At 49.1% G+C, this 16,836-nt stretch overlaps 4 protein-coding genes and 4 non-coding genes across 8 annotated transcripts in view; 4 read left to right on the top strand and 4 right to left on the bottom strand.

Moving 5' to 3' along the window:
• Positions 1-202: 202 nt before the first annotated feature.
• On the bottom strand, positions 203-2,399 carry Asppvi_001293 (putative sugar transporter; the record flags this gene model as incomplete). The annotated part of the gene is made up of 7 exons (XM_043297590.1): positions 203-768; positions 830-1,263; positions 1,326-1,475; positions 1,547-1,764; positions 1,818-1,830; positions 1,887-1,986; positions 2,117-2,399. 7 exons carry the CDS (start codon positions 2,397-2,399, stop codon positions 203-205), a joined length of 1,764 nt encoding a protein of 587 aa, XP_043153525.1.
• Positions 2,400-6,099: 3,700 nt separating this feature from the next.
• Positions 6,100-7,909, bottom strand: sxa2 (putative pheromone processing carboxypeptidase (Sxa2); the record flags this gene model as incomplete). The annotated part of the gene is made up of 4 exons (XM_043297589.1): positions 6,100-6,992; positions 7,063-7,289; positions 7,363-7,645; positions 7,708-7,909. 4 exons carry the CDS (start codon positions 7,907-7,909, stop codon positions 6,100-6,102), a joined length of 1,605 nt encoding a protein of 534 aa, XP_043153524.1.
• Positions 7,910-9,389: 1,480 nt separating this feature from the next.
• On the bottom strand, positions 9,390-9,461 carry Asppvi_001291. Its single transcript has one exon. It is a non-coding gene; the product is annotated as a tRNA-Ala (tRNA).
• A 1,160-nt stretch (positions 9,462-10,621) lies between these two features.
• Asppvi_001290 lies at positions 10,622-10,693 on the top strand. The gene has a single exon. It is a non-coding gene; the product is annotated as a tRNA-Ala (tRNA).
• A 1,824-nt stretch (positions 10,694-12,517) lies between these two features.
• On the bottom strand, positions 12,518-12,589 carry Asppvi_001289. The gene has a single exon. It is a non-coding gene; the product is annotated as a tRNA-Ala (tRNA).
• A 445-nt stretch (positions 12,590-13,034) lies between these two features.
• Positions 13,035-13,106, top strand: Asppvi_001288. Its single transcript has one exon. It is a non-coding gene; the product is annotated as a tRNA-Ala (tRNA).
• Positions 13,107-13,997: 891 nt separating this feature from the next.
• Positions 13,998-15,632, top strand: Asppvi_001287 (MCT family MFS transporter; the record flags this gene model as incomplete). Its single annotated transcript, XM_043297588.1, has 2 exons — positions 13,998-15,391; positions 15,467-15,632. 2 exons carry the CDS (start codon positions 13,998-14,000, stop codon positions 15,630-15,632), a joined length of 1,560 nt encoding a protein of 519 aa, XP_043153523.1.
• An 850-nt stretch (positions 15,633-16,482) lies between these two features.
• The window catches only part of Asppvi_001286 (uncharacterized protein), a gene marked incomplete at both ends in the record, with an annotated part of 1,299 nt that continues 945 nt past the window's right edge, over positions 16,483-16,836 (top strand). The window contains one exon of the mRNA XM_043297587.1: positions 16,483-16,606. Within this exon, the coding sequence (XP_043153522.1) occupies positions 16,483-16,606 (124 nt within the window). The remainder of the gene's footprint in view (positions 16,607-16,836) is intronic.

Genomic DNA, 16,836 nt, shown 5'->3' with positions numbered 1-16,836 from the left:
AGCCCACCTCATCAAGCATGGCATCATCATGGGAGTATTGAATACTCCGTCTGGAGAAACCCCAGCGGTTGTAGTCTTTTTCTTTTTTCTCCTTTTTGCTTTCTTTTTCTTTCATGCTTCCAGTATGTCGGAATTTTCAAGCCCATGTTCTGGTTAGGATATCACAACCGCAACGGAGAAGAGAAGAGAGAAAGAAACTGCTTTATAGCGATTGCTTCCCCATCGTCTCGATAGGAAGACAGCACATGGCGACAAAGGACGCGAGGATCAGGCCACCAGCGGCGTAGATGGGGGAGTTGGGGTTCGAGCTCCCGCCGTAGATGGCGACGAGGGGCGCACAGAGCCCCGCAATGCGGTTCAGACAACTCGAGATACCCGTTCCGGTTCCGCGGCTGGGGGCGGGGAAGACCTCCGGGGTGTAGGCGTAGAGGACGCCGTACATGATGTTCTGGAAGAAGGCCTCGAGGCAGGTGCAGACGAGCTGGACGTTGGAGTTGGTGGAGGCGGTGAAGCAGAAGAGGAGGATGCCGGTGATAAGGGTCGAGATGACCATTGTGCCCTTGCGGCCGACGTACTTGATGTCGACGGTGTAGCAGGCCAGGACGGAGCCCGGGACGCCGACGATGGAGGTGATGGCGTAGTTGCGGTAGGTGATGTAGGTGGAGGCCTCGGTGGAGCCGCCGGCGTTCTTGATGTATTGGGGCAGGAAGGCGTTGAAGAGCGGGTAGCCCATTCCGATAGTGGTCCAGCAGAACCAGAGGATGACCGCTGTTGGGAGTCACGTTAGCTAAGGTTCTATGTAGACTCAGAGAGGAAATGGGGGCCCTACTGGTGAAACCGAGCTTCTTAGTCGCGAACAGGGGGCGGACGCGCTGCAGAGAGAACTTGGACAGGTATCTCTCGATGATTTCCTTGTTGCTGAGCGATTGCGGGACGTTCTCCTCGGGGTAACCGCCGATTTCATTGAGAATGTCCACGGTGAGCCAGGTCTTGGTCTTGTTCTTGTAGGCAATCCCGTGCACTGCAGCAACGGCTTCATCCTGGCGACCACGGGCGAGCAAGAACTTGGGGGACTCGTAGAGATGGAACAGGAAGAAGCGGCAGATAAACATGACAATGGTCAGGGCGCCCATGGTGAGCACGAAGTATCTCCAGCCCATATTGTTGTCTTTGCCGCAGCAGGCGACTCCGTCGCCGACTTTGTTGCAGGAGGGCAGGTTATCCGCACAGCTATAAGTCGGGATGAAGCCCCAGGCGATAAGACTAGAGGGTTGTTAGCTGATCTGTTAAGTTTATAGAACTCGACGGTTCGGGTCAACACCAACCTAGCGATAAGCTGACCAACAGGCCACCATACACTCAGCATGGTCAAGAGATTTCCGGAAGCAAAAGGCAGGAATTCCAAGAAAAGAGCTCCATCAACAGGCAGATTACCGCCGACACCGAGGCCCAGGCAGGCGAACAAAGCACAGACACTAGATTCGAGGTTATATCAGCCGCGAGCTCCGATCCCCGACTGCGGACAGAAAATAACGAATGAACATACCCAATCCATGTGGGACTACCGCCGGCAGCCAAACCAAAAGCACCACAAATAAAGAGGGTCAGGTTGAAGGCTGGTCGACGTCCGATGATATCTGATGCAATACCCCAGAAAGACGCACCCAGGCAAAGCCCTACGAACAAGGCAGTGGTTGTGAAACGAACGTGAGTGGAAGAAATGCCAAATTCAGAGGCGACCGGTGTTAATGTAAGGGCAACTCCCTAATCTGATCAGTGTCTGGGATTTAAAACACCGGCATTGACAATGTTCTTACCTGTAGCCAAAGGCTGCGAGACCAATTAGCGACGAATGGTCATATTAAAAGCGAGAGCGTCGAACTTACTTGTCTGCCAACCAACCGAACCCACAAAGACAGAACAATTCCCATTGATAACGACCCATGCCGATATCCTGAATTGCTCGGTTAATGACCTTTGATTTGCCTAGAACACGCCATCATTAGATCGAACAGTCCTAAATTAGAAAATGTGGCCCCGGTCTGAGATAAAAGACCGAGGAACCGGACAAACAGAAGCATCCAAGTCTCAATAGTCGTGGACAACAAGAACATACGGTCATAAGCGGTATTAAGCCCCGAGGCAGCAACATCAGACTCGATCTCAGCACGGAGAGCTTCAATAGTCAGATGGCTGCGCTCGTGGACGGAAGCGGCAAAGCCATTCTCCTGAGAAGGAGCCTTGTCCAGGCTGGAATCATCAGGTTTCACATTTGGACTGCCCTTCGTTTCCAGTGCTGGGCTTTCTGGGCGCGCATGCGATGGGGCACTGCTAATAGGAATGACGACACCATGGAAGGTGGTTTTGTCGTGGCTCCGGAACGGGTTGAAAAATGGCATGATGGCGGACGGGTCTGTGATGCTACTATAGGACGATTGGGGATTGGCGTGTGCTGGAAATGGTCTGGTTCGAGGTCGAATTTCCGTCACTCAACCTAGATCTACTGTCTCCTCGACTTTCGTTATTGGCGCAATCGGGAAAGGGACCGGTCACGGTTCTGTTCGGTAGACGGGCAAGGTCAACAAGGGTGGAATATCAGCGGTTTGTCGCTCAGGGCCAGAAAGAGGCGCAATGGCGGTCGAACACGAGGATATTCGTCCACGGGCTCTACTTCGGGAGGAAATCCTCAGAGGCCAGTCGCAAGGGACAATGATACGTGATACTCGACCGAAAACGGCACTGAGGGCGTATAGACGAGATTTCGTGGGTTTGTTGCTGCTGTTGCTGCTGATCCTACACCGTACAGCTGCAAGGCCAATATGCTGTTTTGTCACAGGCGTAAGGATTCGCCGTAGGATGTGAGGAGTGATATATAAACCAAGCGTAGATACTGAGACTCGACAATCTTAGAAAAGACCGTCTCACAGAGTGGAATTTGACGGCTTGTGAATGTAACACAACCACAGTCCTAAGGGAAATGTGGATAAGTTGAGCTGGGCAAGAGTCAACCGAGAGAAGCTGTAACGATCAGCTATCACCTTGGTTGCTCGTGACAGGGTAGACGAATGAGGGGGAGGTTGAAAGGAAAGCAAAACTGCAGAAGTTGGAGAGAGAGAAACAATGTCGTCGCAGATTAGTGGGCAACCCAGCATCTATATACGGGGGACTTCAACAGAGGCAACTGGAACATGTCCGCTGGTAGATCGGACAATCCAGGAAAGACGGGGAAACAAAGCCTCAAGGGGATAAAACCGACGGTCCCGCAGCCAACAATCCAATCAGAAGAAAGAAAATGCAATAATCATAATGAGCAGGATGCATTTTGATTGAGCGTTTCGCAAGGCAGTCCTCTGGTAGGTTGCAGCAGGCACACGGGAGGCTATCTACCCTAGGTATCGATGGGGCTGATGGGTCTGAACGTGGTTAGATTATTACCTACTGTGGTTTAATCTCGTAATATTACCTAAAGGTGTCATGCATCGTACCATGGCCAGGGAGCTGCCTCTCTCAAAAGACAGGCATTCGAGAATTGGTTTTCGGAATCATGCTACCTACACTCGCACTATTCCGTCCTATCTTTAAACAGGAAATGCATCGGAGCAAGATAAGACAGCTGCTGGATATGTCACTATCTAGACTAAACTGGAAAAAGTCTCCTTACCCAGGTCTCTGTAGGTAAGATACTGTATAACGCACCAGCCAAAAGCGACGACGTCTAAGCTCTCAGTGGCTGTGGTATAGTGAGGGTGTGGGGCAGCGGGGGTCTTTTTTCTTTTCCTTAACCGGCTGTGGAAAGCGGTGGGGACGACGGTCTGGTTAAAAGGAGTGGCTTGCCTCGGGCTGCTGATTGGAAGTTTCAACTAATCCTTTCATGGACTAGTCTGATTCCGTTGGTGTCTACCCTGTCAAAGTGCCAACCTTGCAAGGCGCATGAGATGGAAGACAGCAACCTCCTGAAGTTCCAAATTACATACCAGTAACTATGCTTGGAGTAGCCTGATAAGCACATATCACCTTCTCCTGCAGGGTAGATAACAGAGCATCCATGACTGTTCTCGTCGGGATGGCTGCATGTCAAGCAAGGAAGGGAAATGGGTGATACGAACCCCCCTCTCCCGATCCCGAGCCGTCAAGTGCTCATTTGTCCGAGAAATGCAGTGAGGGTATAAAGCCGGTCCTCTCAGCAGTGGCACTGACTCAAGGGCACGGGTACATAACTGATATCAAAGTAACCGGCTCTGACCGCCCCCACCAATCAGGCCACTGTCAAAAAAAAATTTTGCAGTACTTTACAGTGGGCGGTCTTGTGCCTTGTTCTTATTGTTCTTTACTTTCTGCATTCTTTTGTCTTTCCTTTTGCCATCCTACGCCATTCTTTTCAATCAGGATCCATCTATTCCATCCAAGCCAGAGTTCAGAGTATTAGGTTAATCCATGGCCATGGTTCGCAGAAACTCTCGATGCTGATGATTGAAGCCCACGTGCTAAAGTGTTTGTAGATAATCTACGTCATCGGCAACTCTTTTTCCGCGCTAATCCCGCCTAGGACAAGGTTTGCCGCATCCCCACTCTGTGGGAAGGTAGGAAATTGGTACGGTACCTTACCCAAAGGCTGCAACCTAAGGGTATTACCAGGGCGGTACAGCAATGTACTCCGTACCTTACCTTTACTCATTTACGATGCATTTTTATATCGTAATAGGGATATAGTGATAAGGTACTAGGTACCAGGACTTTACCTTTTCTCCATGCGATTGAGCTATCAGGATTTCCCGACAACTTGAAGATTCAATATGCAGCGCTAATGTTGTTCATATTACCCAACAATACGCATCCCTGTAGTAGACTAAGGTAGCGTCCAAGGAAACTCTGCCCATATCCGGTATCGATCGTCTCTAGAGCTTGGCGTCTGCTGGGCAAATGGCAAATCAATTAGTTCATTCCGCATGCGTCTTATTCGCAACCAAACCGCCAATATTACCTTGTCGCAGTTACTACCAATCAGCTCTTACTCTGTCTCTTTTTTGCCTCTTTTTTTGCCTCTTTTTTTCTTCTTCCAGGGACCCGAGGCTAGACGAGTTTCGAGTGCGACGGTGTTTTACTTCTTCCAGCTTGGAAATTGTACATGTCTTCTCTTAACTAAACTGTAATTCTCTGGCCAGTAACAGCCTAACAGGCAGACAGTTGGATGGCCAGTGCTATCTGACTAGCAAGACTATGGAGTACTGCGGGTTAAAATAATACTACAGGTCTCTACAATTATGGAGACTCCCTTCTAATGAATCGCGTCAGCTAGTCTGTCTACACTAAACACTAGGCTCGACCTATATAGTTTGTGATCACGTACCTTGTTTCCTGAATAGGCTACTTGCGTGGATAGACAAACGATTTACTACACTGGTACACTATGTACAAGGCGTAGATGGATACTACTGAGGGTCCATATTCAGCAGAGGATAGGCGAGTGGCCAATTGATAATCTACTCCGGCTAGCGTATCTCACAAGTCATGCATACACACCATAGGTGCTCGTATCTCATCGATTATGGTTTGAAGGTGTGTATGGTGTAGATTCTCGTCCATGATATAGTTAAGCGTGTGGCGTCCCTTGATCACATTTGTGGACTATGGGGAAGGAACGTGGATGGAGCTGGGCCCTTTTAGTAAGACTATAGGCGCATACTCTCCTCCACTTCAGCTTCAGCATATATGGATGTTCACTTTGCAATTGCGTACCACGTATCGTAGATTGTTGTCTAATGTGAAAGAATATCTGCTTTAGCCAATTGAACCCACTTTCTCTCAGGGAGGAAACGGCCGACGGCTACATCGTTGAGAACCACTATCAGTCAACATACGTTACCCGGACGGGTAAAAGTTTGATATCGGCCATCGAGTGAAAGCTAAACTGGTTGACAAGGTTCAGTAAAACCCAATCAGGGAATGTATTCCTGGAATAATTCGGGTTACAGGATAGATTTTCCTCGCAGAGTATAGCGTATTATTTCATCAATCATTGCTATTTACGTCGGTCAGAGCAGCCGATGCCCTTATCTGTACCTTACATATTCTTCATCATGTACACATATATACAGACAATCACAGAGACTCAATGTGGCCCAGCAACCACTGCAGGTGACGGTATGTCACACGTGGCTGGTACTGGGGCTGCATGTGCCCGCTCTGGTAGGTCTCTGCCCACATCAATCCGCGCTCATAATGCTGGACACCCATGACACCCTGGGCACCGTCCACCCCGGACATGTGGTTCTCAGCGTAGACGTCGGCGTACTGCAAGTCGGGCAGAGTGATCGTGATCGGAGTGCTGGGAGCCGACTGGAAGCCCAGCTGGCCACCCCAGGTCATGTTCTGGATGGAGAGCAAGGTACCGTTGGTCAAAATGATCATGTCATAGTCACCGTTGCTGACAAGCACACGGTTTGTCGCATCGATCACCTGCGGGAGGACATGCTCGATGGGATTGGCGGAGAAGTCACCCTCTTGCTCGGGGCCGCCAGAGCCACCCACAAAGACGGACTGGGTCGAGCACTCGGCCCACTTGACGCTCGGAGCGTGCAAGGCACGCTTAACATCTTCACGATCAAAGTAGACCGTGGCGCCGGCGGGCTGGTAGACGAGTTCGGTAGGGAAGGCAAGAACATCCCATGGAAGAGGGCACATCAGGTTGATCTCGTAGATGTCAAAGCAGGGGTTGACAGTCAGGGCAGCGTTGTTGATCATATCAAAAACGTCGCATTCCGCATCGCTCGTGAGGTTGAACATCTTGGGAGGCTGGACAGCTGAGGGAGGGAACACCAGGTATTCATCGATGAAGTCCTCGTAGCCACAGGACTTGTGAAGCCTTTCCAGCTCGTCCATGAAGCTTGCATTGAAGTTGAAGAGGTTGGCGTTCTGCTGAACGAATGGCACTGCAGGCACTTGTTCTTGCACGTAATCGAACTGGCCGATGCATGGATCATAGACGAGGGCACCTGTATTGAAGGAAATATGGTCAGTATGAGACCAACAATACCTGCTCAGGTAATCAAGAATGAGGCTCACCTTTCAGATCATAATATTCCGTGCAATTCTGGTCCAGCATAGCGGCGGAAATGTAAGGGACATAGCGTCCCGCATAACTCTCTCCGGTGACATAGATCTTAAAGTTTTTGATGCCGAAAATCTCTTGGAAGTTCTTGAAGAACTTGATAAAGTCTTCCGCGGTTTCCTCCTGCGACGTCGCAGTCGGCGTGCCGGTGGCGAAACCCGTGCCGACAGGCTGGTCGACCCTGTCACAGTCGAGGCGCATCAGAAACCGGACTCGTAATCTCTTGCACAACGGCATAGAAAGGAAAGACATACCACAGCATGTTGGTCAGGTTGACCCATGAGTAAGGATTCTCAACTGGGGCTAATGTCCCCGGCTGCCAGGTGAATCTGCCGTTCTCCTGGAAGAATCCTTCCAAGGAGCTGCAGCCTGGGCCTCCGTTGAGCCAGATGGTAATTTCGTCCACAGGTTCACCAATGGTGGGCTGGAAGATGAAGAAAAGCTCTCTGGATTTGTTGCCCTTGTCGATAGGGACTGAGCCGGAGTACATCTCACCAATGTCGAACTTCACATCGGGCAGACTCTCCACGCGATAGGCTGCGGCAGTAGTTAAGATCAGACGATCATCAATTCCGACGCAGGTAACACAAAATACGTACGCTTCGTATCCTTGTTCAGGAACCGGAAGTCCTTATGGCTTGAGCGAGTCTCTGGCTTGTGGGTAACCAACGATGACGAGCTTCGTTTGGTCAACGAGTCACGAGCCTTCTGACCGAACCGTCCATGTCCTGCAGCAGACGCGCTGTCGACGCACAAAGAGAGGGCCAGGAGGGTAGTCGAAGCCACCGAGCCGAACAACATCTCGACCAGGTAAAGCAAGGGGGAAATCAAGGAAGGGAAACGGAGGTTTGCAGGTACAGATGAAGACCAGTCCCAATTTCACCGAGAAGGACTGGCTGCATTTATATGACGATAGCCATGCCTCCCGCGCTAAGTTCGACAGCGGGGAAAGCACAAGGTACTTTTAGCCTATCGCCAGGCAGACGGGAGACATGGAAAGTTCAGAGAACAATCGAATGCTGCAGCACTCCAGCCTTCAACAGGGGCCCCTCTCACCTATTGGCGAGAGTGCGTGTAGGCTGACGGAGTTGGAACGTTAAGACATGGATGCGTGATTATCAACCAACAATCACATTCAAGCCTCGGGAGGTAACCAATCACGGGTTTTGTTCATTTTGCAGAAGAGGGGAAGCCAACGCTTGCCATCGGGGCAGAGCTTGAATGCGTGCAAGCTCAAGGCTCGTGTGGAGACGCATCTCCGAAGATACGGACTTCGCTTGGAAAGGGTGATTAAAGATAATGACCGACACCTAGCTATCTGATAGGATGCCAAAGCAGCCACTAGACTAGTACTGGATCCGATTCAGGTCCTGATATGCACCTAAATACTCCGTAGATAAGCCGATGGATTCGCTGGGGTGCTTTGATCCAGCCAGCTGCGGCCCACTGGAGAGTAAACTACTGATCCTGAGTCGCTTTTCCTGTTTCGTTCCTTATCCAATTTGTGTTGGTAATAGTAATGACGGCGTGCAGGTTGCCATCTAGTCTAGCGACATTAAATTGAATTAATGATGCGCTCGTGTTGCTGAAGGCCTCCGACGGAGATGGATCCTGTTTTGGGGCCGATCTGCATGAGCAAGAGAGAGCGTCATTATCTTGGAGAAGATAGTGTTGAGCTTACTTGGGAGGCTAAGCTTTCTCGGGCGGAAGGTTTCCATGACCTGGAGAATGTCTATGTACCTGATACCTTGCATTCGGAGTGCTCCGTATGTACATTATTTTCCTGCTCTGCTATGATGGCTATGTCAATATGAAACGTCTACTAGTAGACAACTTCTTCGCATTGAGTAGACCCAACTACCGGTAGATAGGAGAGACTTTTGATCGCTCAGACAGCAAGCTGACCGCCTCTTTTGGTCTTACACCACCGAGGTTCATTTATCTCGTGGGCCGATGTAACCCTGTAGGCAGGGATTTTCCGATAAGAGACAAATTAGATTGCACTGCAAAGGATTAAATGACCTGTCTGGCGTAATTCAGCCTCCTAATACGATGCTTGCCAACTAGATATCTACCTTGGTACTTTGGTAGTGGCAATAATGACGAACCACTGAATGATTGCTTCTTTTGAGTTTGATTTCGGTTTCGATAACCACCTGCCCGTTTAGGGATGGGATGGCGCGAGTCGTTAACTGCCATTAGATGAATTCACTTGGATATGCACTGCCCGTTGCTTCCCATGTGGGGCCCAAAAAGATCCAAAGGAGAAAAACAAAAAAGTTGGACTCGCGGGGAATCGAACCCCGGACCACCCCCATGCTAAGGGGGTATTATACCACTAAACCACAAGCCCATTTTGTTGACACCCGAAAATCTTTTTGATCTTGTGAATCAGTGGGTATTGATCCCACGTTAAGTACTGGTTCTTACCATAAGTATGGGAGTGTCACAGCAGGACAAGCCTTGCTCTAACCTAATATTAATGCTGTTAGCCAGGGTACTGACTAGAGCCAGTCTTTGGGAGATGTTTACATACATGGTGCAGGGATGTTGGTCTCTGTGCGTCGTGTGTGACATTGTATTTATATTTTACCGACACGTGCCAGTCCATACTACAACGATCGAAATACTCGATTAACTAGAACAATAAGCAGATGGGTACATCACAGATAGTATGATGGCCAGACAGTTACCCACACCGGGCCCGTGAAGCTGGATTGTAACTGCGAAGAATATCTAGTTGTCAGATCAAAGATCAGACAGCATGAAAGCACCCGCGACACCTAGGAATAAGGTCAGACAGGCCAGTGCATCGAAGGCATATGGACTGTTGTCCCACACGAGGGACATAGTTAGAGGTATTTTGGCTCGGCGACAGTGCAACAGGTACCGTACCCTCTTTCCCAACAACCGATGGGCCTGGGTAACCATGACCGTACTTCATTAATATCGCGCAATCCCTGTATTTCCCATACACGTGGTATCCAATAATAAAGGGGCTAACTCTACCCAGAAAGGTTACTATGGCACTCCCAGAGACTTGCAAGGACCAAGGGGAGGTAGGATTGCCTTAAACAGTGCTAGTCAAGTACGACTACTCACTTGACAGAGTAAGGTGGCTACTATGAACATTCATAGGTACTATGCCCTACTATCTTAGCAAGTGACCTAGCTCAATGGTTGGCCCCAGGGGCACATATAGGCCACCCTCTTCAGCCTTAAAGAAAGTCGAAGAGTGATACCTGAGCACACAATATCATACATAGCAGGGGTCCAGGGGAGAATGTAGAAAGTGGCCATCTGCAAAGCTGCAGGGAACTGAAAGTTAATGACGGCTGAATAAGGTAGACAGGACAATATCAATGTCTGGTTCGCTCCAATGCTCGCTGCAAATGGAGCAGGAATGGGGAAGATCCCACCAAACATATAGTTCGACATTTCAATGCCTCTTTGACCTCTTCAGTATGTGGTCTTTCATATATAGTCAAAAGTGGACAGAACTTTCAATAAGTCGGGCTTGTGGTTTAGTGGTATAATACCCCCTTAGCATGGGGGTGGTCCGGGGTTCGATTCCCCGCGAGTCCAGCTTTTTTTGCTCGGCCCTCCAAGACCGTATATTCTTCCCGTTAAACCCATTAATTAATTGAGTTGCATCCGGAATGGAGTCTATCCCATGCCAACTGTGAGAGGTCAATAGTATCCCTTTCCTTACGAGATCAGCGTCACAAGCAACCAATCCTGAAAGTCCAATCATTTTGGCCGAACCCTTGGGACTGCTGAAGCCTGCTTCTGTTCAATTGGAATTGGGATCTTGTGGTGTCTTGTTGCATATATCACATGGCCAGAATCGGATTACGAGGCTTGACCTGATATACATCGTCGACCGAGCAAAGATAAAAATTATGATATGTTGACTGACTGGGCAGCCGAGTATTTGTTATATGTGTACATCTGTGCGGATCCGAGGACAACCCAGCGTGATTCTCGACTCCCGTGTCCTTGACACCATATTCCTCGTGAAATATATAGTTGGGAAGATCTCCGATGCTCGGGTGCCTATATAGCATCCCATTCCCTGTCTTCTGGGACCCCTACCGTCATCAGTGGTAGGTACATCATATGGTAACTCACCAGTGACTTGACCCCGAGGATTCTATCTTCTCCCCTGGCGACCAACCGTCCTAAGACCGCTTTATAAACCCGAAAAGAAGAAAACGTTGAGTGCCTGGATAACAGTCCAGCACTACCGAGAGGGCATTTCCAGTCTGTACACCGGCTAGCTGCCCTGCCTGGATGAAATGGTTGCTAGTCATCGATAAACTAAGTGGCCGTTACACGCAAGCCTCTGATCCATCAACCTGTATAGATAATTGATACTCTATAGTGCGAAGCATATCTCCGTTCTCAGGACTGAACCCTGCAAGACTGCAGCTCTGAACAATACTAAACTATATACCCATTGTCTAGCAGCATCGACGCAGGATGATCACCATATGCCAGTAAGAACAGGGCAATTGTCCTGAAAAAACAACGTGCGGAATCAGGATGGTGTAGACATGTCTGACTGTGGATGAGGAGGCACTACAGTCAGACTTGAATGATGCATCTATGGCGCGTGTTAACGAGGGTCGTTTTGCGCTTATGATGAACGGGACTGGGTGCAAAGGAGACGGATGAAGATGAATTAGCAGCATATGATTGTAATGCACCAGCAATTGATGATCATGACCCAGTCGAATGTTGTACCTTGCGGGATGAATGTGTCTGTCTATGGTAGCACCGAGGTGGGAGGCTGGAAGGATATCCGAGGTAGTCTCGTCGACAGTTGCAGTATTATTGTCCTGCTGGTATTCTTTACAGCCACAGTGGTTGTTTGGTGATCAGTACCGAGTGACTAGGACCAAGGGTCAATGGATGATTTGAGCTATTGCAGGAGATGGTCATCGATTCGATGAGTATCTGCTCGAATAATCATATCACAAGCACTGCTAGTGCCTTATTATAAAAAGAAGTCCACTGAGCAGGTCACGCTTTAAAGCCATGATCCCTGGATATAGAGCCGAGCTAGCAGTGTGACATGAGTTTACATATATCGCATAAAAGGCTATCATAAAAAGGTCCATCAGAACAGACATAGTAATCATAAAAAATCCTTGTGACCTAACGAAACTAGTCCTGATATACTCGGCCTGCGTAAGCATTCCTTCTAACAAAGGTCTGAGTCCTAGGATGAGCGGGATGTACATGCACCCGGCCAAGCCTGTTGACTTGAAGAGTGGTGATGGCGTGCAGAAGATGCAATTCTCAGCATTTTTCAGGTCCTGCTTGAATCATATAGAAAACGAACAAGGAACACCCAATCTGACACTAAAGCAGAGACTGGGGGCGTTTGAACCAAAGCGAAAAAAATGGACTCGCGGGGAATCGAACCCCGGACCACCCCCATGCTAAGGGGGTATTATACCACTAAACCACAAGCCCAATAGATGACACTCAACTAGCAACTGAGTTCTACCATTCTACATAGTCATTGATATATGGGATGACACTGCCCAATACCCTTCACAATCTCATCCATTTGAGGACTTCATAGCGACTTGATAACACGTTTTGTACTATCCAACATTTGCAGTAACTCATCTTGCATAAGGGCAGATTCCCAATCGATGAGCCGGAAGAATACCTAAATTTGCAGTAGTCTCCAGGCATGACAGCCACAACCAATGCGCAAAGTGAGGCCAATTATGTGTAATTTTAACTTTGTCGGCTTGTACAACTTCACAGTAAAGGTGAAGATGAAGATGACAAAGATCCGGGACATTTAGTTAGGCCATACGAGGTGGCAGATGTATGCTTCTGGAGTTGAAGTCGACTAGCAACTCCGCTGAGCCTTAGGACTCTAAAATTCAATTCTCTAGTATCAGTTGGGCTTGTGGTTTAGTGGTATAATACCCCCTTAGCATGGGGGTGGTCCGGGGTTCGATTCCCCGCGAGTCCATTTTTTTCCCCCCATCTACCCTAATATCCTTTTCTGCTCATCTTTTATTTTTGTTTTCATTTCCCACACGTCCAGTTCTTTATTATCAGAAAATCACTGTTGAAGCGGGGACATGCAGTGGATAAGGTATGTAACAGCACCTATGGAGCTAAACAAAGGAAGATCCAACCTTCGGCAGTCTCCGACAGTCAGCCTGTCCATACAACACAGAAGTAACAGAACTCCAACAATCGCAGCAACATAGTAGCCTCATCTACTCCCTTACCTGCAATTTCCATGTCCAATATTGTATACATGATCTACTTGGATTGCTTTGCCCTACTGATCATTCCTGCACTTGTGCTGAGGGGTCAGCAAAACCATGAATCCCATATGGATGGTGATTCGTCTTTCTACAGCCTGGAGAGCAAACGACTCAAGCGGCCATGCCAAAGCTCCCAAGCTCTCAGTTGACCTTCCTGATTGTGTCTAGCATCTTCTCTTATGCTAGTCTTCGCCATGGCCAGAGGATCGAAGCTAACTGGAGCCACAAAATTTTCGCCAATAGGAGCCTTCCCGCCAGTGAGCGACTCTTCGGAAACCTCCACTTGACGATTTAGTCCAAGCTAGAGCATAGGTCCTAGAGCGCTAAGCAGATCAAACCCCAACTTTTCGCAATCTCGATTTTTGTCGGGAGTCTTTCCATCAGGCATCCCTGCATCCACTGCTAAATCCCAACTGGATAGATAGCCTGTCTCCTTCTATGCTCTCCCGCACTGAAAATACACCTCTCGTCCACAAATCACTCGAAACGAGGAGGAAGGTACTGTGCCTGTGAGACGTTAGAGGAGGAGAAAGTGGAAGGAGGACAAGGTTAACTGTTGTCCACTTCGGCCTGAGACCTACACTGATATGTCGACAAACGCCAAAACCTCTGGCATCGCCAATGTTGGGGAGATAGATCACCACACATCTAAGGAGAGCCAGCCAGTCTCTCAGGAAACATCACGACTCCCATATTCAGAGAAACAGTCAATGACCGTGCCTCATGCAGCTTCTGAAAATCCTTTAGTGGGCGAGACAGGAAAACTTGAGTCATCGACGCAGCATAATTCACAACATGGCCTACCTTCGACTCACCAGACAAACAGAATGCTCGAAGAAGGAGGCTATGCACAGTGCATCAATGATATTCCTTCAGATGCCTCGGAATATCGGATTCCCGTGAGTCGGGTTACAACCGATGCCGAGGGAAACACATATCCAGAAGGCGGTTTAGAGGCATGGCTGGTGGTATTCGGAAGTTTCATGGGACTTTTTGCGTCCCTTGGTCTGGTCAACACCATCGGCACATTTCAGGCGTATCTTCAAGATCATCAGCTGAAAGAATACAGCCCTGGCAACGTGGGCTGGATATTTGGCGTTTACTCGTTTTTGACCTTCTTTTGCGGAGTTCAAATCGGCCCGGTCTTCGATGCGAAAGGGCCTCGATTTCTTGTTCTTGCTGGCGCTGTTTTAGTCATTGTGATGATGATTGCCCTCGGGTTCTGCACTAAATACTGGCATTTTATGCTCGTGATTGGAGTCGCCGGAGGAACGGGAGCCTCTCTCATTTTTACGCCGGCGATATCTGCAGTCGGCCATTTCTTCAATGAGAAACGCGGCGTTGCAACTGGTCTTGCTTCTACTGGAGGCTCTGTTGGGGGAATAGTCTTCCCACTGGTCCTGGAGACTCTCTTTCCCAAGATCGGCTGGGCATGGGCAACCCGTGTTATTGCCTTGATTTGTTTGATCTTGGTAATCGGATCCTGCCTGCTGGTGAAGTCGCGCCTGCCTAAGAAGCCGGCTTCCAAGGAGAACGTCCTCCCTGATTTTCGGATTTTCCGAGATCCCAAGTTCGCTTTCACAACAGCAGGCATCTTCTTCATTGAATGGGGCCTCTTTGTTCCGATCAGCTATATCTCTTCGTATGCTCTGGCCCACGGGGTTTCTACAAAATTGTCATATCAAATGGTAGCTTTCCTCAACGTGGGCTCGGTCTTAGGAAGAGCGATCCCGGGATTCATCGCAGATTTCCTTGGTCGCTTCAACACACTGATTGTCACAGTGGCTCTCTGCCTAGTGTGCAACGCGTGTCTCTGGCTTCCTGCTGGCGACAACGTTCCTTTAATGATCGTTTACTGCGTGATATTTGGGTTCGCCAGTGGCAGCAACATCAGTCTTACGCCAGTCTGCGTTGGACAACTCTGCAAGACTGAAAATTACGGGAGATACTATGCCACGGCATATACCATCGTAAGCTTCGGGTGAGCTCATACTACATTCTTGCCTGTTTATTGTACCATTTTGGCACTCTGATGGCTGACTGAGCTTTGGATTAGCACTCTCACCGGGATTCCAATTGCAGGCGAGATTCTCAGCCGTTGCAATGGAGAGTATTGGGGTCTGATTGTCTTTACAACTTGCTGCTATGCCCTCGGTCTCGCATGCGTCACTGCAGCGAAATTAATTCATGTTGGCTGGCGTCAACCATGGGTCGTCTACTGAATCCGGTCTCAATTGAATATTAAGACGTCTGGCGGCGTGCTTACTCCCGACAAAATCACCTTAGATGCAGCAGCAGCTGCAGAGGGAAATTGATGGGAGTTACGGAAGGACGAATGGAAGGCAACCTGCGACCAATTTACACTCCAGTACGCGCGGAAAAGAATCTTGTGGGAATAGCTATTCTCTGAATTGCGCGACTGGCCGCCTTACTGGCAGCTTGGTGCAAGATGATGATGAGATGATCCAGATGTGACGCCGGAAAGCTATTCCGGACAGAAGCGAGCAATTCATTTCCTGGAAACAATGCGACTGGACCAGGGAAACATACCAACGGCTCGAACGTCAAGTCGAGCCCATGTACCTGTTATACGAAGGATAATCAATCTGTTTGAGACGGACTTCGTTATCTTTGTTTAAATGGGTTACCCTGACGATTACGAAGGTTTCTGTCCCCATAATACCTTGAGACGACCACGTCCAATTTTGGAAGCGCATCCACGTTATTTATCGTTCAACTCGATAGATATCGTTGAATATAGGCACGAGCATCAGAATGATGGTCAGCTAGAGTGACCGTGGTTGCAATGCTCCGACAAGTTCCAATAGGACGTCCGGAATCAAGAACTGGAAGCTTACCAGCGTGATCATTCCAGTGAGACCCGATACCGCACGCTCGCTGGATGACATACAGACCTCATCATAACTCAAGGTCGGGTACATAATTGGTGCTTATCCTAGATCCTCAAGGATGTCTTCAAACCATTCGCTGATCGAATAGCTGCTCATAACCCTGAGCCATCTCTTTCTCTTGCTTTCCCCTATCTCCTACTGTGGTTGCTCTGTGAACAAGATGCACACTGGGAGGCAGGCTCTGCCACTCGCAGCAGCAGCATGGATGCTACTCCATGGTGCGATAGCAGCCCCCAAACCCGGCCTGGGCCAGCTTCCCCCCCCGGAGGCCTTAAGATCGGCAGGTCTAGCTAGTGCAGCTTTGTCTTCATCCCTAGCTGCGATTATGGCATCTGGGGTTCCTCCTGCAACTCATACAGTTACTGTCCCATCTGGAGTTCCCCCTGCAACTCATACAGTTACTGTACCATCTGGAGGAACTGCTACTGAATCACTCCCAACAACAGCACCAACAGGAGGAGCTACCCGGTCACTCCCGCTCACAGTGCCGACTGGAGGAGCTGCTACTGAATCA

This window comes from Aspergillus pseudoviridinutans (assembly GCF_018340605.1).
Source record: "Aspergillus pseudoviridinutans IFM 55266 DNA, scaffold_1, whole genome shotgun sequence".
NCBI classification, from domain to species: domain Eukaryota; kingdom Fungi; phylum Ascomycota; class Eurotiomycetes; order Eurotiales; family Aspergillaceae; genus Aspergillus; species Aspergillus pseudoviridinutans.
This window is presented reverse-complemented; position numbering and strand designations above follow the sequence as displayed.